This window comes from Eschrichtius robustus, chromosome 10 (assembly GCF_028021215.1).
Source record: "Eschrichtius robustus isolate mEscRob2 chromosome 10, mEscRob2.pri, whole genome shotgun sequence".
Classification (NCBI taxonomy): Eukaryota; Metazoa; Chordata; class Mammalia; order Artiodactyla; family Eschrichtiidae; genus Eschrichtius; species Eschrichtius robustus.
In genome coordinates, this window is record NC_090833.1 from 34,709,371 (window position 1) to 34,732,542 (window position 23,172).

Consider the following 23,172-nt stretch of genomic DNA (forward strand, 5'->3'; position numbering starts at 1 on the left):
GGCAAGGATCTCATTCAGATTCGATGGAGAAATCAAAAGCTTTACAGACAAGCAAAAGCTAAGAGGATTCAGCACCATCAAACCAGCTCTACAACAAATGCCAAAGGAACTCCTCTAAGTGGGAAACACAAGAGAAGAAAAGGACCTACAAAAACAAACCCAAAACAATTAAGAAAATGGTCATAGGAACATACATATCGATAATTACCTTAAACGTGAATGGATTAAATGCTCCAACCAAAAGACACAGGCTTGCTGAATGGATACAAAAACAAGACCCATATATATGCTGTCTACAAGAGACCCACTTCAGACCTAGGGACACATACAGACTGAAAGTGAGGGATGGAAAAAGATATTCCATGCAAATGGAAATCAAAAGAAAGATAGAGTAGCTATACTCATATCAGATAAAATAGACTTTAAAATAAAGAATGTTACAAGAGACAAGGAAGGACACTACATAATGATCAAGGGATCAATCCAAGAAGAAGATGTAACAATTATAAATATATATGCACCCAACACAGGAGCACCTCAATACATAAGGCAACTGCTAACAGCTATAAAAGAGGAAATCGACAGTAACACAATAATAGTGGGGGACTTTAACACCTCACTTACACCAATGGACAGATCATCCAAAATGAAAATAAATAAGGAAACAGAAGCTTTAAATGACACAATAGACCAGATAGATTTAATTGATATTTATTGGATATTCCATCCAAAAACAGCATATTACACTTTCTTCTCAAGTGCGCACAGAACATTCTCCAGGATAGATCACACCTTGGGTCACAAATCAAGCCTCAGTAAATTTAAGAAAATTGAAATCATATCAGGCATCTTTTCTGACCACAACGTTATGAGATTAGAAATGAATTACAGGGAAAAAAATGTAAAAAACACAAACATATGGAGGCTAAACAATACGTTACTAAATAACCAAGAGATCACTGAAGAAATCAAAGAGGAAATCAAAAAATACCTAGAGACAAATGACAATGAAAACACGACGACCCAAAACCTATGGGGTGCAGCAAAAGCAGTTCTAAGAGGGAAGTTTATAGCTACACAAGCCTACCTCAAGAAACAAGAAAAATCTCAAGTAAACAATCTAACCTTACACCTAAAGGAACTAGAGAAAGAAGAATAAACAAAACCCAAAGTTAGCAGAAGGAAAGAAATCATAAAGATCAGAGCGGAAATAAATGAAATAGGAACAAAGAAAACAATAGCAAGGATCAATAAAACTAAAAGCTGGTTCCTTGAGAAGATAAAGAAAATTGATAAACCATTAGCCAGACTCATCAAGAAAAGGAGGGAGAGGACTCAAATCAATAAAATTAGAAATGAAAAAGGAGAAGTTACAACACACACCGCAGAAATACAAAGCATCCTAAAAGACTACTACAAGCAACTCTATGCCAATAAAATGAACAACCTGGAAGAAATGGACAAATTCTTAGAAAGGTACAAACTTCTAAGACTGAACCAGCAAGAAATAGAAAATATGAACAGACCAATCACAAGTAATGAAATTGAAACTGTGATTAAAAATCTTCCAACAAACAAAAGTCCAGGACCAGATGGCTTCACAGGTGAATTCTATCAAACATTTAGAGAAGAGCTAACACCCATCCTTCTCAAACTCTTCCAAAAAATTGCAGAGGAAGGAACACTCCCGAACTCATTCTATGAGACCACCATCACCCTGATACCAAAACCAGACAAAGATACTACAAAAAAAGAAAATTACAGACCAATATCACTGACGAATATAGATGCAAAAATCCTCAACAAAACACTAGCAAACAAAAAAAAAAAAAAAAAAAACAAAACACTAGCAAACAGAATCCAGCAACACATTAAAAGGATCATACACCATGATCAAGTGGGATTTATCCCAGGGATGCAAGGATTCTTCAATATACGCAAATCAATCAATGTGATATGCCATATTAACAAATTGAAGAAGAAAAACCATATGATCATCTCAATAGATGCAGAAAAAGCTTTTGACAAAATTCAACACCCATTTATGATAATAACTCTTCAGAATGTGGGCACAGAGGGAAACTAACTCAACATAATAAAGGCCATATATGACAAACCCACAGCAAACATCATTCTCAATGGTGAAAAACTGAAAGCATTTCCTCTAAGATCAGGAACGAGACAAGGATGTCCACTCTCACCACTATTATTCAACATAGTTTTGGAAGTCCTAGCCACGGCAATCAGAGAAGAAAAAGAAATAAAAGGAATACAAATTGGAAGAGAAGAAATAAAACTGTCACTGTTTGCAGATGACATGATACTATACATAGAGAATCCTAAAGATGCCACCAGAAAACTACGAGAGCTAATCAATGAATTTGGTAAAGTTGCAGGATACAAAATTAATGCACAGAAATCTCTTGCATTCCTATACACTAATGATGAAAAATCTGAAAGAGAAATTAAGGAAACACTCTCATTTACCACTGCAACAAAAAGAATAAAATACCTAGGAATAAACCTACCTAGGCAGACCAAAGACCTGTATGCAGAAAACTATAAGACACTGATGAAAGAAATTAAAGATGTTACCAACAGATGGAGAGATATACCATGTTCTTGGATTGGAAGAATCAATATTGTGAAAATGACTATACTACCCAAAGCAATCTACAGATTCAATGCAATCCCTATCAAATTACCAATGGCATTTTTTACAGAACTAGAACAAAAAATCTTAAAATTTGTATGGAGACACAAAAGACCCCGAATAGCCAAAGCAGTCTTGAGGGAAAAAAAACGGAGCTGGAGGAATCAGACTCCTTGACTTCAGACTATACTACAAAGCTACAGTAATCAAGACAATATGGTACTGGCACAAAAACAGAAACATAGATCAATGGAACAAGACAGAAAGCCCAGAGATAAACCCAGCAACCTATGGTCAACTAATCTATGACAAAGGAGGCAAGGATAAACAATGGAGGAAAGACAGTCTCTTCAATAAGTGGTGCTGGGAAAACTGGACAGCTACATGTAAAAGAATGAAATTAGAACACTCCCTAACACCATACACAAAAATAAACTCAAAATGGATTCGAGACCTAAATGTAAGACTGGGCACTATAAAACTCTTAGCGGAAAACATAGGAAGAACACACTTTGACATAAATCACAGCAAGATATTTTTTGATCCATCTCCTAGAGTAATGGAAATAAAAACAAAAATTAAAAAATGGACCTAATGAAACATAAAAGCTTTTGCACAGCAAAGGAAACCATAAACAAGACCAAAAGACAACCCTCAGAATGGGAGAAAATATTTGCAAACAAATCATCAGACAAAGGATTAATCTCCAAAATATATAAACAGTTCATGCAGCTCAATATTAAAAAAAAAAAAAACCCAATCCAAAAATGGGCAGAAGACCTAAATAGACATTTCTCCAAAGAAGACATACAGATGGCCAAGAAGCACATGAAAAGCTGCTCAACATCACTTATTATTAGAGAAATGCAAATCAAAACTACAATGAGGTATCACCTCACACCAGTTAGAATGGGCATCATCAGAAAATCTACAAACGACAAATGCTGCAGAGGGTGCGGAGAAAAGGGAACCCTCTTGCAGTGTTGGTGAGAATGTAAATTGATACAGCCACTATGGAGAACAGTATGGAGGTTCCTTAAAGAACTAAAAACAGAATTACCATATGACCCAGCAATCCCACTACTGGGCATATACCCCGAGAAAACCATAATTCAAAAAGACACATGCACCCCAATGTTCATTGCAGCACTATTTACAATAACCAGGTCATGGAAGCAACCTAAATGCCCATCAACAGACGAATGGATAAAGAAGTTGTGGTACATATATACAATGGAATATTACTCAGCCATAAAAAGGAACAAAATTGGGTCATTTGTAGAGACATGGATGCATCTAGAGACTGTCATACAGAGTGAAGTAAGTCAGAAAGAGAAAAACAAATATCATATACTAACACATATATGTGGAAATTAGAAAATGGTACAGATGAACCGGTTTGCAGAGCAGAAATTGAGACACAGAGGTAGAGAAAAAACGTATGGACACCAAGGGGGGAAAGCGGCGGGTGGGGGTGTGTGTGATGAATTGGGAGATTGGGATTGACATGTATACACTGATGTGTATAAAACAGATAACTAACAAGCACCTGCTGTATAGAAAAATAAATAAAATTAAATTTTTTAAAAAAAGAGAGACCATAGCTTTCTTCTACAGTGATTCAAATTGGTTTTTGGACATGAGACCCAGAGTTTTTCCTATTGTAATAGAGCAAGTAACCTTCTAGTAGGAGGCCATCTATTTCATTCTTAGGGACACTGACAATTAGCCAAGGCCAAAGATCCCTGTGGGTCAAACACTGTGATATCCAATTCACCCTGCCGTCCATTATGATACCTGCACCCAGCTAAGTCTTTGGCAGTTAAGTACTTGCACTTGGCCTCTGTTCTTCTGGGATCCCATCATCCCCAGTGGATTCAAGGAGCCAATCTCAATGGTGGAATCTCCCATCCTCATACGTGACTGACAGAGGAGAGCCACCACAGGGCTTTTCAGGGATACTACTGCTCCCCCCACTAATGAATTCCCCAACGTTGTAGGGAAAGGAAAGTCCTCTGGGCCCCCCCTTGGGGAATATAGTGGGTGGGTGGGTGTGCAGGTTGTCAATAATAACTCTCTTCCAACATCTCCCATAAGCCTTTTGATTCCTTCCTTTATAACACAATAGGGAAGATGCTCATCATTGAGTCTCAATTTCACTCAAACAGCTAAGTAAACTATAGTCATAACCAGCTGTACAAACCAACACATTAAGCCCATAATCTCAGGTAAGGCACTTGTATCAATAAATTCAACTTTTATTGAATGTATTCAACTGTCCTTCTTGGTCTAACACCCTTAGAATCCATTCTTGCACATACTCCCCAGGATGCTGCAATGTAGTTTAGCAAAATCTTGCCATTCTTTCAGTGTAGAAGCTGCATCTTCCCAGATCACACTCTGTACTTGCCCTGTTTGAACATGTGGAGCTCTGATGCCAGTTGTGAGTCTAGTGGCCATAAGACGGGGCAGGGTTAAGTCTTGAGGAGAAAAGGTATCCCTTGCAAGATAACTGCCCTGGGTGAACTTATCAAAGTGTCCTTAAGCAAGGGAAAGTGAGTATTCCCACACATAACTTGCAAGCTGCTTCCACTGGCAGGGGAGGCTCAGAAAAACTCAGAGGCTCCAAAATTTCAGCTTCGTCTGAGCCCACCAGATATCCCCATTTTAACTGTCTCTTTTTTTTGGAGGCACAAATAAGACAAATTTTTTATTTCAAAGTCTCAAATTTTGACCAGCAGAGCACCACTGACATGGGTACCCTAATAGAACTTTATGATTTGGTTACCAGAAATGATTATGCCATGTATAATTAAGGCTAACCAATCAAAATCCAAGTTCCCACTCCTTCCTAATCAATGGCCTAACTTTCACACAAGAGATTGGCAAGGCTGTAAATTCAACTTACTTTGTAATTATGCAAACCACACAATTAAATTTTATGTCATTTTCAGCAATATTTACCCTAATTTACTTTATTTATTTATAAGAAATAAATTTACTATTTTAGTAAATAATTTATATTATTATTGGTGCTTATTTCTAGTTAAGCTCTCTGGTTCTCTGATTGTGACCCATCTTTAAGGGTTGTTTCTTGAGACCACTCCACTTAGGGTCTAATCAGGTGGAAAAAAAGGAAGTTAACGTAAAGAACTGTTAACTAGGTAATTTGGAGATAGCAACTGCAGGAAGCAGCTACCACTATCAGGACTAGAAAAACAAAGAGAGGGACTTCACTGGTGGTCCAATGGCTAAGACTGCGCTCCCAATGCAGGTGGCCCTGGTTCGATCCCTGATCAGGGAACTAGATCCCACGTGCTGTAACTAAAAGATCCCACGTGCCACAACGAAGATCCCACGTGCCACAACTAAGACCTGGAGCTGCCAAATAAATAAATAAATATTTTTTTAAAAAAAGGGAAAGGTTGGAATTATTTAAACTTAGTAGCATATGGCATGAGCTCTTAGAGCTGAAACTCACACTTCTGCAGTGGGTAGCTGCTTGCCTGGTGTCTCTGAGCTTGGAGAAGGGTTCCTGGTGGGCTGGGGCACTCCATTCTGGATGGGCCTGTGTGAGCCCCAGAATCTCCACCCAGCCCTCAGCCTCCCAGCGGCTGCTCTCTGCGGAGCCTCCAGGTCTCACCCTGCACCTGTGTGGTTCAGGATCAGCCAAAGGTTGAAGGGGAATTTCTACACCGACTTCCAGGGTTCCCTCTCTGTGGTTCCTCCCTCTTTTGTGGCTGCCTCCCCACAAAACCCAGCTACCAGAGCCCTGAACTCTGATCTCTGCCTCATCTGTCCAGGACACCTTCTGCCATCTGCTTGGGCTCCACCTTCCCATACTGTGGCCTGGGAAACCTATCTAGGAGGAAGGTCTGGGTAGATGTGGGGCTCACGTTATTTGTGTCCCCTCTCAAGGATCACAGCCCCACGTTGGAAAATACTATCCAGTGCCTGCACACAGCTGTTTTCTTTATCTGTCCAGGTTTTATAGCTGTTTATGGCAGGAGGGCAAAGCCCTATGCCATTTTACTTTGGCTGCTCAGCATCTGAGGCCCCATCTTTGCAGAGCTCTACATCTTGGATGTTCCCTCTTACACAGTATTGGATTGAAATCTTTGCTCCTAGAACTCCCACCCCTCATTCATGGGCTTCTCTCTGGAAACCCACCTCTCCTTCTACGCTGGAATGGTCCAGCAGAGGCCTGGAGACAGGGATTTCATACTCCCTCAGCCTGGGTGGGGACCTTCTATGCCTGGCCTGACTGTCATGCTTGAGATTCAAGGGTATGGCCTGTGGATGGAGGGCCCTCTGCTCACGTGAGCCCCTCTCCACTCCCAGAGGGCAGGGTAGATATGAACGGAGCCATTCATATCTACATTCACAGGAGGAGTGAATCGGTTGGGACGTTCACACCCATGTTAGCAGCTGCTGGGTGTGCGTGCATCCACCCTGAGTGGGGCATTAGCCAGCTTTCCCTGTGTGCCCGCTGGGAGCAGAGGAGGTAGACACTCACGCCACGGGAGCTCATACCTGCCATGTGGCAGAGGTGCCTCAACCCCCTTTCCCGCCGGGAGAATTCATCTCCATTTTTCCCAGAATCCTATGGGCCCACAGGTGTTGCCCACAGTGTTAACTGGTGCTCTGGGAACCGGAGTTCGCTGGGCTATAGGCTCGCGGGCAACTTTTAAAAGGAAATGGATGCCTATCACCTTCAAAGCTTTGGAATGTTTTCTCCGACCAGATGCCACAGGCTCAGTGTTGGAAAATGAGTCTTCTGCTTTAATTCTGAGTCATGCTTACAGAATGCTCTTCCTACTACTTAAAAGGCATGTAGATCATTGTAAATGTGCCTCTGTGACTGTGTATCCCAACCTGCACTAAGCACACATTAACTTCATCATTATGACACCATTCAATTACTGCACTCTCAATGTTTGCATTAAAAGCTGGCAAATCATTCCTGTGTACATTTATTTGCCAATCACGACCACCTTTTGTCCAGTCCAGGTCTCAGGGCACTGTACCATGGGAATCGTGGCTCAGTCTGAAGGACTTAGAGATCCTCTCACCCAATCCCTGATGCTTTGATCCCCTCCACACTCCTTGCCATCCTTGAACTCCTCCACTGACAGGGAGCTCACTACCTCTGGAGCAGTCCATTCTCACTTTGGACAGCCATGCCCATTTGAAAGTTTGAACCCACTAGGAAGGATGTTTCTGAAAACCAGCATGGAGCTTATCTCTTTTGTTTTCAAGCCCTGTTTTGTTCCATTTAACATTATAAGTGTTTCCTTTACATCATTAAACTATCTTGAATTTCTGCACATATAAAAAACCACATATTTACAAATATGCCTTCATACTAGACATGCAATTTATCATTGCTATTTCACTAAACAATATATTACAAACATCTTTTCATTGCAATTAAGCTACCTCTCCTTCCTCATTTTCAATGCCCAGATAATCCTTTATTGTTGGATATACCATAATTTATTTAATCATTGCCTATCAGTGGGCATTTAGGTTTCTTCCAATTTTTTGCTGTAGTGACCAACTCCAGAATGAAATCTTCACACATAGTGATATTTCCTTAGGAGAGGCTTATAGAAGGGTGTAGAAGATCAAGGGGTGTGAGCACTTTTAAAGACCATTCCAGGTAAAGACAGCAGCCTCCTCGTTGAAATCAATTGCTAATAAGTACTGAGAGCCATGTCGAGTGCTATACTGACATTATTATATTTAGTCCTTATCACCATCTACCACCACTCCCATGGTGCTTGTCTGTACCTGTTCTATGTATCTGCTTGCAAGGGAAGAGCTGGAGCAGGCCAGGCAGCTGGCCCTGCTCTGACCACTACATAAAGTGGCCTCCACAGGGGCTCCTTTTGGGAATAAGGACATCTCCTGAAAGCTGCAAACTGGAAAGGACCTGGGCTTGAAAAGCAAAATGGACATCACACAAGAGTACTGTAGCTGGTCTTCCCAGACTCCAAGAGGCTTCCTCCATCTCTAGAAATTCAGAAAATAAAGAAAACAGCACAGGGCAAATGAGGGCTAGGGGGTGAAGGCATGAAAAGCCACTCGTAAAGTCTGGTCAACAAGTCCTTCCTTCCACCCAGTGTCTTCATTTGGCCACACATTAAACTCCAGCAATCAAGACTCCCTTGGGTTTCTTGTCTGGGACCCCTGCCAGGACTGGGCCATGGACGGGGTGCACAGTCTGACTCTGAGCAAGCACAGGGGCCACAGGAATAAAAATCTGACTGAAAGAACCTGTTCCACTGAGTCTTCCCAGCACGCACACCCCACTACGCCACAGATACGCGCTGCTTGTGCTCCAGGACATCAGAGCATTATTTGCAGTATCAAAAGTACTGAAAACAACTGGTTAAATAACTACGTTTTTGTGCAGTTAAACACTTTGCAAAGTTAAAATGTCCAAGGACAATCCAAAATGTATCACCATCTCATCACAGCCAAAGTCACTGCTGACTTTCAGATGCACCATGGCTTTATATAGCATTATGGCGGAAAAAAAGCCAGTTAAACTCCACTTCATTGATTGTATTTACAAGACGGTCAGTTTCACAGACGGTAAGAGGTGGGGAAACTATGGGAAATACCGCGGGTAGAAAAACCAAGTGCAGAGTAATGTGTAGAGCATGCTTGTGTGTGTGTGTGTGTGTGTGTGTGTGTGTGTGTGTTTAAAGGGAGGGGTTATGTAATCATACGTGGTTTTATAAACATACAAAATTCCTGGAAAGATACCCAAGAACCTGATAAAAGGTGTAGCCTCTTGAAGCTGGGGGGTGGGATACTGGGTCATAGGGTGGAAGGGAAGCTCTCTTTTCATAGTTACATCCATTTGTAAACTTTGAAATTTTAAACTATATATATTCCCTTTTTAAAATAAAACTTAGAAAACTACTACATGCAAAATAAAATAAAAGAGCGCATCCTTCTGGATTAAGTGGAATAGTACTTGGAGCTAGCCTCGGATCCGGAGACCGTACATCCAATCGTTGCTCTACCAGAGCGACCTCGGGCAAGTTCCCGCCCCGAGTGGGTCTCCAAGAGCCCACTGGTTACCGGAGAGCGGGTCTCAGAACACCCCTCCAGTTCGGAACCCGGGCCGGGCCAGGAGCCTACCCTGCCGCGCTAGTCCGGGGCCGAGCAGCCGAGTGCGGGAGCCCCGCGGTGCAGGCCCGGCCAATCAGCGGCCGCGAGGCGGGCGGGGTGGAGGCGCCGCGCTCGCTGAGCGGAGCTCGAGGCAGAGGCGCCACTGCCGTCCCAGAGCGGACCATGCCACGCTCACCCGTGCTCTTCCTGCTGCTCCTTCTGCTGCAGCCGCAGCCGGCACCAGGCCTCGGGCTCCGCGGCGCGGGCGGCCAGAGCCCCGAGTGCTATCCGTGCCGGCCGGAGCGCTGTCCCGAGCCCGCGCGCTGCCCCGCGCCCAGCATTGCGGCGCGCGACGAGTGCGGCTGCTGCGCGCGCTGCCTCGGCGCCGAGGGCGCGAGCTGCGGGGGGCTGGCCGGCGCGCGCTGCGGCCCCGGGCTGGTGTGCGCGAGCCGCGCCGCGGGGGCCGGGCCCGAGGGCACTGGGCTCTGCGTGTGCGCGCAGCGCGGCGCCGTCTGCGGCTCCGACGGCCGCTCGTACCCCAGCGTTTGCGCGCTGCGCCTGCGCGCCCGGCAGGTGCCCCGCGCGCACCACGGCCACCTGCACAAGGCGCGGGACGGACCCTGCGAATTTGGTGAGTCCGGCTTCTGCCCTGCACTAATGGGGCGGGTAAAGAAAGAGGGACCCCGACCCTCTGTGGGGTGAAGGATCACCCCGTGCACCGCGATGGACAGCCCTGCACGGGCCTCAGTTTTCCCTCTGGGGTCAGTTTTTCCTTACCTGGCCAGTTACTTAAGGAGACCACGGCAGGAATCCACATCCTGTACCTTTCCTTACCAAACCCATGAAGACACCAGCCACCGAGCTGATCGTAATTTTGATGAGCCTGCTGTCCCTTTTGGTATTTAAGTAACTGCTGGTACAGTTATTTCCAGGCCTGGCATGTTTGCCTCCAGGAGACTGGGAGTTTGGGGAGCAAGGTGTTCCCACTGGGTCCAAATCCCTGGGGTCCGGCCTTACGTGGCGGGAGGTAGGTTGTTTGAATGAAGAGGGAGGGCAGATGGAGATTATGGAGGAGGGGGAGCTAGAGCTCCAGACTGGGACTCAGGAGTCAGGGGATCAGAGCACCAGGACTCAGTGAGTGTAGGGTGGGGCCCTGCTGGGAGTCTTGAGGAAGCTCCCACCCAGGACAGGTAAGACCTTGGGAGACCCAAGCTCTGAAAAGATTATGGTGTCATCAGGGGCAGACCCAGGTTTTGTGAGGCTAAGGCTTATATAAATTGGAGGGTCCCACTTTAAGTAACAGAAGATGATTAATTGCTTGGGACCTAGAAACATAAGCTTCATTCACATCACAATAAAACCATCTATAGGTGCCATCTTTGCTCACCCTCTATATGTAATTTTTAAAAAATCAAACAGAAATAAACCAAAATATCAGTATAGGGATGCCCAGCAAAGCACCCTGCTGGCCCATTAGGTTTTGGAGAAAAGCCTCTTGTCTAGGCTGCCTAGAGGGGCCAGTGGCGAGTTTAGGTGAGCTTGTGGCAGGAGAGTCCCAAGGAGCCCCAGCTTGGGGTTCTGGCCTGGGACTGGAGACCAAGTCCAGACCTAAATGTTTCAGTCAGTGTAATGACTTCAGCTCCAACAAGGAAGCCTTGGGGGCGGGGGATGGCCTTTTCCAGCCTTGGGAAATTTCTAGTATTATTTCCCCGCAAGCATCCCAGTTAGATGCCCTCAAGCCCAGGAGACCCAACGGGTTGTTGGAAATGAGGCAAGAAGGCCCCTGTCCCTGGAAACTTGGAAATAATGTGCTGCCCACTGGGGGGTCTGAGGCAGCCCCCAAAGCACAGGAAAGTCACCGCTGGCTGTTCCTGGTTGGGGCTCCCAGTGTAGGAGAGAGCTGGCTGGCGTTTCCCTGGCTGCAGCCTTGGGCTGCTTCCTTCCAGGGGCTGTGTCAGCCCCTGTGGAGCCACAGTAGAGGTTCCTCCACTTCAAACCTTTGTTTCTGCCCTGTGGCATTTAAACAGTCCTCTCTCCTTTCTTCTCATTCCTGTCACCCACTTCTACAATCTGCTTTCCTCAGCAGTTAATTCACAGGCAGGTCTCTTTGTTTCCAGACAGGTAACACTTTCACTTCACATGCAGGAGACATGAGAAATGCTGACCAGGTCCCCAGACTCTAACCGGTGCTGATGGTCTCAGATGATTCCTCCCTGGGCTGGTATTCTGTTCCTAAGAGACAGCTGCCTTGAAGGCATTTGGACCAAATCTGATGTTAGGCAGAGGAAACTGAGACCCATGGGGCAGGGGACTCATCCAGGGTGATCTGTAAAGCCTGGCTAGCTTCCGGGTCCCCGGCACCCTATTCAGTACTGTTTCAGGACAGGACTTGATAGTGTTAAGTCAGGCAGGTGGCGGTTGCCATGGTTACCAGAGTGCAGCCAGATGGCAGATGGAAGCCCCATACCCCTAATTCACTGAAAATTACCAAATGACAAGTAAATGTGACAGCCCCTCCACTCTGATCTGTGGGCTCTGAGCCCACCCCAGGCACAGGCCCTGGGAGTAAAGATGTGCAAGGGGCCAAACAGAGGCAATTCAGAAGCTGCTCTTAATGATCCCATTAGTGACAGGCTTCGGGCCTCCCCAGAATTTAGCTCTCCTTCCCTACCAGCGATTGTGTCATCAGCCACTATCCAGACCCCGGCACTGTTTTCCCATCTCGTTTTGTCCTGAAATGTATGTGTGGCCCCCCTGCCCTTGTGTCCTGGTGAAGCATGAAGGTGTGGACGGGGGATCTTTTCCAGCCAGGGAAGGCGGCACCTCATTCTGTGCTGCCCTCAAGCCATCCTTTATCCAGATGACTTGGCAGGAGCACTTTTTAACAATGCCCCTCGGGACCTCGCTTGAAGGGAAACAGACTGAGTCAGAGCAGCAGCTGTTCTGCTTCAATATTGGTAATAAAATCACCCCTCCTCGGTCCTCACCTGTGCCTTCAATAAGCAAGCACCTGAGTTTAACGGAATGTGGCCTCCGTAAATATTAGGTTCCAGCAGTGTGGGAAGTGTTCTTACCCATGCCTCTGAGGGGCATTTGGAAACAGTTTTCAGGCTTAAATTCTGACCTTTCCTCCTACTCTCTGAAACGCCCCAAAATGCTAATAATGAGAGTAATCCTTTGATCAACACACATGTATTGAAGACCCACTATGTTCCCACATAAGAATAATTCATTGCTGTTAGAAATCGCTTTTGCATTCCATCTTCTTCCTTGATTTTTACAACTACCCTGGCCAGGTCTCACTCCCATTTAATAGAAGGGCAAACTGAGGCAGGCAGAAGAGAATTCCCTGGAGCCACATGGCTAGTTACCAGCTGAGGTGGGGCTCCAGCCTGAGTTTTCCTGGCTGTTTTCAGATGGGGCCATGCACCTCTAGCCCTCTGGCAACCTGATTAGGAAGGTGCTGCAAATTGGCTACCCTTGAATCTTCAGGGTTTCTCAGTCTGAATCCACCTTCCTTTTTTCCCCCAAGGCTTGTTGCTGGTTCCTCCGTTTAGCACCAGGTGATGGCTCCTGAGAGGAACAGGTATAGCTTCACAGAAGGGGAGGCATCTGAGAGGAGCCTTGAAGGATGGGTAGAAAATTCCTGGCTTGAGAAGGGGGGATGGGGAGGCACAGCATGAACGAATACAAGGAGGTAGGAGATCCTGGGGCGAGTGTGAACAGTGGACCCGTGGGCAGTACCCAGTGGGATGGCTGGCAGAGGAGATGATACCCAGAATAGTCTGGGGCAGGCTTATTGCAGGCCTTGAGTGCCATGCTGCAGGGTGACGCTTCATTCTGTACTGAGTTATTAGTTCCATTTCTCAACAGTAAGGTGGCATGGCGTTGTTGTTACTGTTATTATCAGTAACAATACTGTAATTGTTATTGTTATCATTACTTTAAAAGGCTGCTTTGGGGGAATTCCCTGGTGGTCCAGTGGTTAGGACTCCACGCTTCCACTGAAGGGGGGCATGGGTTCGATCCCTGGTCGGGGAACTAAGATCCCGCATGCCACACAGCGTGGCCAAAAATAAGTAAAATAAAATAAAAGCCTGCTTTGTTCCATGTATGCACCCTGACTGTTTGCTAGCATTGGGAGGAGGTTGGGATCCTGCAGAAAGCAGGTTGAGGTCGTGTTTTGAATGCTGCATTAAATAGGAACGGGGTCCCGTGCCAGTGCCCATGAGAGCACTGAGCCCCTGAAGCTTCAGTGAGCTCTCGAGATCCGAAATCTTAGAAAATTCGCCTCGGTTGAAATTCCAGCTGCACTTAGAAACCTCAGTCTGTGCAAGGCATGTGTTACCAGGTAACCAGGAGAGGCAGCGAATACCACTTTGTGAGAGGGACAAAGAAGGGGGGGCCTCGTGCTCAAAAGCCTTTCATGCCGAGGGAGGGGGCTTGAGGCATAGGCTGCAGGGAGCCGGATTAAGCTGTTTCTGGTTCCACATCCTAACATGACTATTAGCATAAATTATCAGGGCTGTTCATTGTGTTGATTATTAAAGTCTTTGGTTGTGTGCTTTTTTCATATGAGCAGATGGGTTCCTGGGGGATGACTTTTGATATTCTTTCCTTCCCGAGCGCCATTAACTTTAAAGAAATCTCAGAGGCATTAAGGAAGATCTTTCATTCCAGCCATCAAAGACACTCAGTTGACGGGGTTGGGGGACAGATCCCCACACACTTAGCAATATCGATCCCTTTCATTTGTATAGATCCACACGGTTAATAACACAGTCACATTCATTCTCTCCCTTCACTGTGGAGGATGTAGGGCCACAGTCATTATCCTCATTTGCAGATAAGGAGGAAATTGTTAGCAACTTGCCCAATGGTTAGCGACCAGGCCCCTGGGCATTTGAGTTTCCCTTGGTACTATTTTGCCCACCCCCAGTGCCCACCTGGCTGACTATTCTGTTACCTGATGGGTGGGTTTGTGCCATCCTAGCATTTCCAGGGCTGTTGCTGACATAAGCAGAAGGAAACAAGTGTTTAGCAAGGAAGAACTAGGGAGACGAAGCTGGCACATTCACAGATCCGGCTGACCAGACACCATCCTCCCTCCTGAAAGCCACATGACTCTTGCCAAAGGCAGGTAGAAAGGAGAGCCCTGGCTCTTCCAGGAGTGTGGCAGCTCGGGCAGCAGTAAGGTGAGAGGCTGTGCCCCGGGCTCGCCAGAGTGAGGGCTATGGGCCACGGCCTCTGGAGCCTTCAGGCAGAGCCCACCGATAGGCCCACTCACCAGAGGCCAATAGAGGGTCTTGAGCAGGCAAGGCATCTTCGAGGATACTACACTTTGGGGTAGCACAACCTGCGGGGTCCTCAGGTCCCTCCGTGGAAGCCTTTTACACTTGGCGAGAGGTCTTGTTACTGTCCTCACAACAGCCTATGTGGAGGGCACAGCAGAGAGAATGGACTCCTGTGCCCATTTTAAAGAAGAAACTGGAGTGTGGCAGAGACAGGATTGAACCTGCCTGTGGTAGTCATATGTGGAGGACCCTAGCGCCACACTCAAATGAGCCCTTGGGGACAGTAAGACTGGGAATGTCCTGCCAGGGTTAAGGACACATTGCCCATTTAATGGTATCTTCACAAGAGCTGTTCCCTGGGGTGATTATGGAGAGTTTCATTTCTGTGCAGAAAAGAGTAAACATAGCAGGCCTGAGACTGTTATCCTTAGAAAGCCCTGCTGGCGAGGTTGACCCTTGGCTGGTGTCCGAGAATTTGGATGTGGGGAGGCTTCCCACCATTTCCAGAACTGATAAGAGGAGCTCACTGTACAAACAGCATGGTTTATGCTGCACACCTGCTTTCCTTCTGCGAGTCTGGAATTTTGGTACATAGGAGGCAGAGGCTGCCTGAGGGACTGGACCCCAATAAAAATCCTGGACACTGAATGTCTAGTGAGCTTCCCTAGTAGAGGGCATGCCACACGTGTTGTCACAGGTCGTTGCTGGGGAATTAGGCACATCCTGTGTGACTCCACTGGGAGAGGCTCCTGAAAGTGTGCTCCTGGTTTCCCGGGTCTTTGCCCCATGAGCCTCTTTTCCCTCTGCTGAGTTGCTTTGTCTCTGTTTGTTGTAATAAATCCCAGCTGTGAGTAAACTGTGTCGAGTCCTGTGAGTCCTTGTAGCAAATCATTGATCCTGGGACTTATCTTGGGGGCTCCCCACACAATCCCTAAGGAACTCTTTCTTATTCTGGAATGGAGTCCATGTGGCTAACAAATGTTTCACTTTAAAAATCCACGTGGAATTAATGGAATCAGCGTGCCTGGGTTTGCGTCTTCACTCCTCCAGGTGCTTCACCTTGCTGAGCCTTGGATTTCTCATCTGTAAAGTGGGGCTAAAAGCACCTACTTCACAGGGCTGGTGTGAGGATGAAAGGAGTAGCAGACATGGAAGTGTCATTTCAGGAGAAGGCAGGATGGTGTGGGACAGAGCTCAGAGCTAGACCGCTGGGCTTATAGCCTCACCCTGCTGTTTAAGGCTGGGTAACCCTGGCTAGCTCCCCCAGCTGGCAGCTGGGGAGATTGCTGGAAGGATCGAATGGCTTAAGCCTGTAAGCAGAAGGGTGGTATTATTACCATTAATACTATCATGATAATGATGACTGATTGTAAAGAGCTATTATGGATAAAAATATTTTAAATTTAAAATCAGATATGTTAAAATTAAAAACAGATTAAGCAACATGAGGACATTTTTCAAGATAACTGAACAATGCTATATCTTGGGTATGGTGGTGGTTACACAGTGTATGCATTTGTCAAAACTTAGAACTGTATACTAGAAGGAATGAATGTACTGTATGTACATTTAAAAAGAAATCAAAATTTGAACGTCACTTTATCACCAAAAGCAGGGGGCTCTTTTGGAAAAGAAGTGCTATTTTCTGCCTTGAAATTAGTGGCAAAGGCAGTATTTCCAAGATGGTCTTTCTTAATTGTAGTTATGGAAAAAGAGGGAAATGCAAAGAGAGAGAAAGATGAAATGTGATTTACTGGCTTATTCATTTAGGCCTGAAAGGGATTGATGAAATCTCATTTAAAATTTATGACTCTACATGAAAGAAAGTAAAACATGTTGATTGAGTGTCCCTTTGGAATCTATTGAGGGCTTTGGAATAAGATGCAGTTCTGATTGTTCCCACAGCGAGCCATTTGACGACTGGTTTGGGCTCCAAAGGACGTAATGCTGGCAGGAGGATGTGAATAAATTAGACTTTCTTTGTCGTCCATTGCAGATGGGGCTCCGCTAGAGAGCAGCGGTGCTGTGGTTCTTTGTAGCGGTCGGCAGGTGGCTGGGTCACGTTGGGCAATGTTAGAAGCCTAGAACCTTGGTTCATTCAGGGGACTGGCTACACTCGGGGCTGTGGGTAGCGGTGTGGTGCTTGGAGGGCGTTCAATTGGTCACAGCTGAAGGAGTGAGCTGATCAGGCTGAGGGGGAAGAAAGCAGCCTGGGGGTGAGGAGGGCAGGGTCTGTATTCAACTCACTGGAAGCCATTTGAGGCACCCAGGGTGCTGTGGGGCTCCTGAGGGCAGCCCTGAGATCAATAGGTGGGAGTTACAGGAGGTGGGTTTTAGCTCCAGGTGAGAACAAGCCTTCTTACCAGCAGAGCCAAGGATGGAAGGACCTGGCTTCATAGGTAGTGAGCTCTCCATCACTGGGGGCATGCAAGTGAAGGCTAGATGAGCCCGTCACAGACAGTCAGGCACATGCATTTGGGGAGTTGGGCCCCTCCAGTTTGAGACTCCATAGCTCTAAGACACTTTCCCAGAGATTTTTTGGCACCAGTTTGTCAGGGTCTGCTTCCCAGTCTGTCTGGAGGGGCCAGGCCAGTCTCATTTCTGTGCCCCTTCACTCCTTCCCTCCATGCTCTTGCTCCAGCCTCTGTCTCTCTCCCTTTGTTCTCCTTTTTCATTGCAGCCCCACCTAGGTGGGCGAGGGCCCTTTCCCTCTCCAAGGCTGGCCTGTGGAGGGCTGCAGGGATGTCCATGAGTCCCCAGGTGAAGCCCCAAGAGTCGTGAACTCTGCATTTTGATGGCCCAAGGGTGAATGTGTTTGCTCTTTTATTTGTCTTGTGTTTCTTCGCGGAGTCTTCTGTTTAACAGGCCTACCCTGCCCCCCACTTGCATATTGTGTTAACTCAAACCCTCAAGTTTCACACTCATCACGTGGTAAGATCAGCTCAACAGCCCTGTGAAGCAGGGGTATTATCCCCATCTTACAGAGAGCAAACCTGAGCCGAGAGCATACTCCCCACCAAGCCTCCACATTGCGCCCTGCCCAAGACCCCACGTGGCCAGCTGCGAGGGTGGGTCTGTGAGACAAGATGAAGCACCTGCACTGCAAGGCAGGCGGGGTTTCAGCAAGTCAAAGAGGGCAGACCCCCTGGTCCTGGACTAGGACACACCCCCAGGCCCTCAGGATGGGGAGCTGGGGGTGCACTCCACGTAGAGGGAAGGCAGGGCAGGGCAGGGCAGGCAGGTACGCTGAGGGCCGGATGGAGGGCCTGAAAGCTGAGGCAGTTGGACTTGATTCTTTTAGTTCCAGTGTGAGTAGAGCAGGTGCCAGGCACAGGGAGAAGGGCAGAGTGTGGGGTATCAGCTAAGAATGTCTAACTCAAACGCCACATGCTCTCCTGTCCCACCCAGCGAGCCCACACCCACCCTGGCAGCCTAGCACCACATTGCCGGATTCCCTGATTTACCTTTCTCCATGCAGCGAGGCTTGGTGTCCATGCCTGCAGTCTTGCCCTCGGGGATGGGGATGGGAAGGTGTGTGGAGCCTGTGATATGCAAATGAGCATCTTGAACCGCAGGGGGTCTCAGCAGGGGGTGAGGGCAGCCGTTCTGCGTGGCTTTATTCTTTGAAATGCCCTCCATGCGGAAGGAGAAAAGCCCATCTGGTAGAAGACTCTGCCGTGGGTGAAGTGACACCAGCCCCTCCCAGAGCCTGGCTCATTGTCGTGTAGTTGAGCTGTAAGCAGATGGCAGCTGGGGTCCTGGAAGGGATCCTGGGAGGGAGTGTGATGAGACCACAGACAGACGTGCTGGGCGACTTTGAGAAGTCACCTTCCTCTCTGGATCCCTGTTTTCCTGTTGGTAGAACAAAGGCAATGTAGGAGGAAACAAGTAGGCTTCCTTCCAGGTCTAAGAAAACTCTCTTCTATGATTCCTTGCCTATGAGTGTGTCCTTTCTGTGGGGAGCTCTCATCTGCCCCAACATGCTCTCTGCAGGCAGGGTATCTTAGATGTGGGGGGCTTGATCAGGGTCAAGGTTGTCTTCCCTTGTCTTCTTCTCCCAGCTCCTGTGGTCATCACTCCACCCCAGAATGTTCACAACGTCACCGGGGCACAGGCGTCCCTGTCCTGTGAGGTGAGAGCTGTGCCTGCCCCAGTTGTCACATGGAGGAAGGTATTTATATCCAAGAACTTCCCTGTGTGTGTGTTTGGGGGGGGGGGGTATAAATGTTTTTAAAGGGTGTTTTGTGTGTTTATATGTGAATTGGAGGATTAAAAAAAAACTTATGTTCCACTCCTCTGCCTCCAGATTTATGCCTCAAAACTTTTACCCCAAACCTCTCCCCAGAGAAGGGGTGTTGCCATTTGCTCCCTCTGCCACTTAGCTGTCCAGGAAGTTCTGCTCTTTATCTAGCCTAGGTCAGCTGGGATGAAGTTAGAGCTTCCTTCACTGGATCTGGGTTTTAGAAAGACTTGGCTGGTGGCAAATGACCCAATCCTATTCCAAAACTAGATCTTTCTGCAGCTCAGTTTTTGAGAGACTGGCATATGTTGTCCCCTTATCTCAACAGCCCTGAGAAAGGCAATGAAATTCTGATAGTGGTGGTGTCTACATCTTCGCTGTCCAGCAGGGGGCACTGTCTGTACATACATTCAATAGGAAGAAACTGGCATTTAATAGGAATAAGATACTAGGGTCTCAGCCTTCAAGTCAGCAGGAGAGTGAAGACAACGAGGGTGTCTGTGGGGTGGTCCTTATCCAGAAATGCTTTTTCTAAATCACTCCTGGTTTTTCTGTCCTCTGTAGGTCACACGGTCTCCTGAGGGCACCCAGGTGCTGAAGGACCTGCCTGGGGACCACGTCAATATAGCTGTCCACGTGCAAGGGGGCCCTTCTGACCACGCAGCCACAGCCTGGGTTTTGGTGAGTATCTCATTTGTTTAGGATTATTGGCTATTATTGACTGGCCCTTATAAAGCACCTTTTATATTTCTATAACATGTTACACCTTTCAAATATTCTGATCCATTTCTCCTTGGACCCTACAGTAACTGAGAGGAAAGCAGGGCAGGTAGTATAACCCCTGAGAGCAGAAGTGATCTTCAGAGGTAGGCAGAATTATGGCCCCGGAAAGATGTCTACGTGCTAATCCCTGTAACTGGTGGATATGGTATGTTGTGTGGCAAGAGGGGAATAAGGATGGAATTAAAGTTGTTAATCAGCTGACTTTAATAAAGTTATCCTGGGTTATCTGGGTGGACCCGATATAACCACAAGAGTCCTTTAAACGTGGAAGAGGGAGGCAGGAGAGGGAGCCAGAGAGATGGCAGTGTCAGAAGACATGAACTACTGTTGCTGGCTTTGAAGATGCAAGAGGGGGCCACAGGCCAAGGACTGCAGGCAGCCTCTAGAATGCTTCTCTTAGGGCTTCTAGAAAGAAGGCAACCCTGCTGATACCTTGGGTTAGCCCACTGAGACCCATTCGGACTTCTGACCTCAAGAACTGTAGATAATAAATTTGTGTTGTCTTAAGCCATTAAACGTGTGGTCATTCGCAACAGCAGCCATAGGAAGCTAATACACTTGCCTGAGACCACATGGCTGATAAAGAGGGAAGATGGCACATTTGCATCCTCCTCCAGGGCTCTTCTATGCCACGTGCAGCAGTTTGGCTGAGAAGAGGGAATGCCCTGTGTTTGAAAGGGCGATGGAGTGACGAGATGGGGGCCCTTGTGGGGCTAGTTACCCTACCTCTCAGAGCTTCAGCGTCCACAACCATAAGAAGAGGGCCTTGGACTGGACCATGTCTAGTGACCCTAACAGTCTGTGACTTACCTGTGAGTTTCCTGTAATGTGAGGATAACGATGCTCCGCCTTCAGCCACCATGGGATCCAAACGAGATGGGGTGCACAAACCCTCTCCAGTCGGTAGTGACTCACACTTGAGAGAAGCTGTTATGACGAGAGAAAGCAAGAGAGGAGGGAGCTGCTGTGGATCTCCTCTGCAGGGGCGTGAGACGGGCTCTTGAGGGTGTCCTCCTCATTCCACCCCCATCTCGGCCAGCTTGGGCAACTTCTCCACCCAGCTCAGAGACTCAGAATGCAGTTGGGTCCATGGCTTTTTCACATAAAGTGTATTCCCCCCCTTTTATTACAAGGAGAGGCGGGGGAATGTTGTCTCTGGTGTTACCTTGTAAAGGCTGCCTCCGTTGGGAGCATTTGTGAGCTATTCCGTGGTCAGTAGAGTTTTGTTCTTTTAGTTTGCAGTATTTTCCTTGGAATCTATACCTATCACCTTCAATAAAAGGACCAGGTAGCTCACAGTAAAAGGCAGAAATGCAGAGAAGACATTAAAATGAAAGCCAGGATACAGAAGGTACTGAGAAGGAAGTTTAACTCTTTCTCGGCAGCCAAGGCAAGAAGAGAAATAGAGGGTGAGCTCTCTCACTTTGAAAAGGAGTAAGTGTTCAGACTCATTAAGAACTAAATAAGTGATTTTGCTGTGCCATATATGACTGTACAAACTTGCCTGTTTAACTTCTAGATCAACCCTCTGAGGAAGGAAGACGAGGGGGTGTACCAGTGCCATTCAGCCAACGCGGTAGGGGAGGCCCAGTCGCACGGCACAGTCACCGTGGTGGATCGGAGCCAGTACAGAGCCACCCGCTTCCCGGGTCCAGATGACCACATGTGAGGGGGTAATGTGCATGTTCCAAGTCATCTTCAGTATTTGTACACCTGTGTCACGGGAGATTGAGATGAGTCATAAGATGCATAATAAATAAGAAGAAAAATACATGAATCAAGGAAACCAGAGAAATGCAAACCAAGAGTAGGAACATATTACAATTGGCAGGTAGACTCTGTGGTATGTTCTACACACGTTATCACACTGGGCTTCCCACTAGCATGCAAAGTCAAGAGCTGTGAGTGTTATGGGTGTCCGTCAGGTGAAAAAGACCACCTATTTTTTTCTATTTCTCCAAGTCCGCCCAGTGAGGGTGCTAAGAGAGCAGACATGGTCACTATGACAGCACCCGGGTGAAAACACGCCCGCAAAGAAGACAGTCTGAGCTTCATAGGTCTATTCCCAGGTTCTTCCTTGTCTGTAGCTCTGCAAGTAGTTAGAGCTTCTAGAAACAGGGAGGAAAATGTAAGGTGTAAAATCGTCAAATAGGAATTCAGTGAGGAGATGGCTCTTAAAGTTGCCCTCCTGATACTTAACTTTTAGTTTTTTATATATGTGTATAGTTATATATATGTATCAAAAAGTCAAGTATCGAGACTTTTTGTCCTGTACACTTGTATGTATACTTCTGTATGTACATATGTGTGTATGTATGTTTCATGTTTTAAATATATGTATAATTTATAAGTACATATATTTATATTTTAAAAACAGAAATGATACCAGGGTATGAATATAGTCTATTATAAATGAGTTTTAAAAGGGGTCACAAAGAACCATGGAATTTTAATACCATTGCCACGGCCCAGTCCTTGAGTTCCGTCTACAACATGCAGAATTGGCCGGCTACTGCTTGCATACCTCCAGGGACACAGAGCTCACTACCACCAAACAACCATCTGTGGATTTTTCCAATAGTTGAAAGCTCTTCCACATATTAAGCTGGAATCTGCCTCCCTGAAATGCCCATCCATTGGTCTTACATGTATTTCTTAGATCCCCACAGGCATCTCTGCTCCCCACCAGCACCACTCCTGGGTGGGGAGAGATTTAAAGTTAGGGGCATTTCCTCCACCTTCCATCTAACACATAGTTGACTATGACAGAGCAGGCTTTTTTTCTCTAATTCTTTTCCCTCTTTTCTTCTAGGGTCTTAGAAACATTGATTACAGGACGATGGAAAAGTCAAGTCATGGATCTTTTTTGCTTTGTGAAGAATTGGAAGAACTGTGTTTGTAGATAACCACTTTTGTATGTTTTTAAAAATTAGATGCAAACTAGATTCGTATACAGATGTAGTTTTTAGCAGGGCAAACATTGGGAAGACAGACTGCATGTAGCCTTTTTATACTTCTGAAATGAATAGCTCTGTGAGAATTCTTTTTTTAACTTCTCCCTCCGAGGGAAGGTCACG

At 46.6% G+C, this 23,172-nt stretch overlaps 2 protein-coding genes across 3 annotated transcripts in view; one reads left to right on the forward strand and one right to left on the reverse strand.

The window, feature by feature from the left end:
- The window catches only part of LOC137769950 (stimulated by retinoic acid gene 6 protein-like), an 80,207-nt gene extending 61,503 nt beyond the window's left edge, over nt 1–18,704 (reverse strand). The window contains exon 1 of one of the 2 annotated variants that reach the window (XM_068552155.1): nt 18,537–18,704. In XM_068552155.1, coding sequence (XP_068408256.1) covers nt 18,537–18,635 — 99 coding nt within the window. In that variant the 5' untranslated portion in view covers nt 18,636–18,704. The remainder of the gene's footprint in view (nt 1–18,536) is intronic. The other variant, XM_068552154.1, reaches the window with a different exon arrangement.
- Nucleotides 9,962–22,939, forward strand: IGFBPL1 (insulin like growth factor binding protein like 1). Its single transcript, XM_068552157.1, has 5 exons — nt 9,962–10,409; nt 19,134–19,243; nt 19,877–19,993; nt 21,615–21,768; nt 22,908–22,939. Exons 1-4 carry the CDS (start codon nt 9,962–9,964, stop codon nt 21,762–21,764), a joined length of 825 nt encoding a protein of 274 aa, XP_068408258.1. The 3' UTR covers nt 21,765–21,768; nt 22,908–22,939.
- Nucleotides 22,940–23,172: the final 233 nt, after the last annotated feature.

Coding starts and splice junctions, on each gene's coding strand:
- IGFBPL1 (XM_068552157.1), top strand. CDS start 9,962: ATGCCACGCTCACCCGTGCTCTTCCTGCTGCTCCTTCTGCTGCAGCCG. Junction 10,410..19,133: donor GGACGGACCCTGCGAATTTG/GTGAGTCCGGCT, acceptor TTCTTCTCCCAG/CTCCTGTGGTCATCACTCCA. Junction 19,994..21,614: donor CAGCCACAGCCTGGGTTTTG/GTGAGTATCTCA, acceptor TTTAACTTCTAG/ATCAACCCTCTGAGGAAGGA.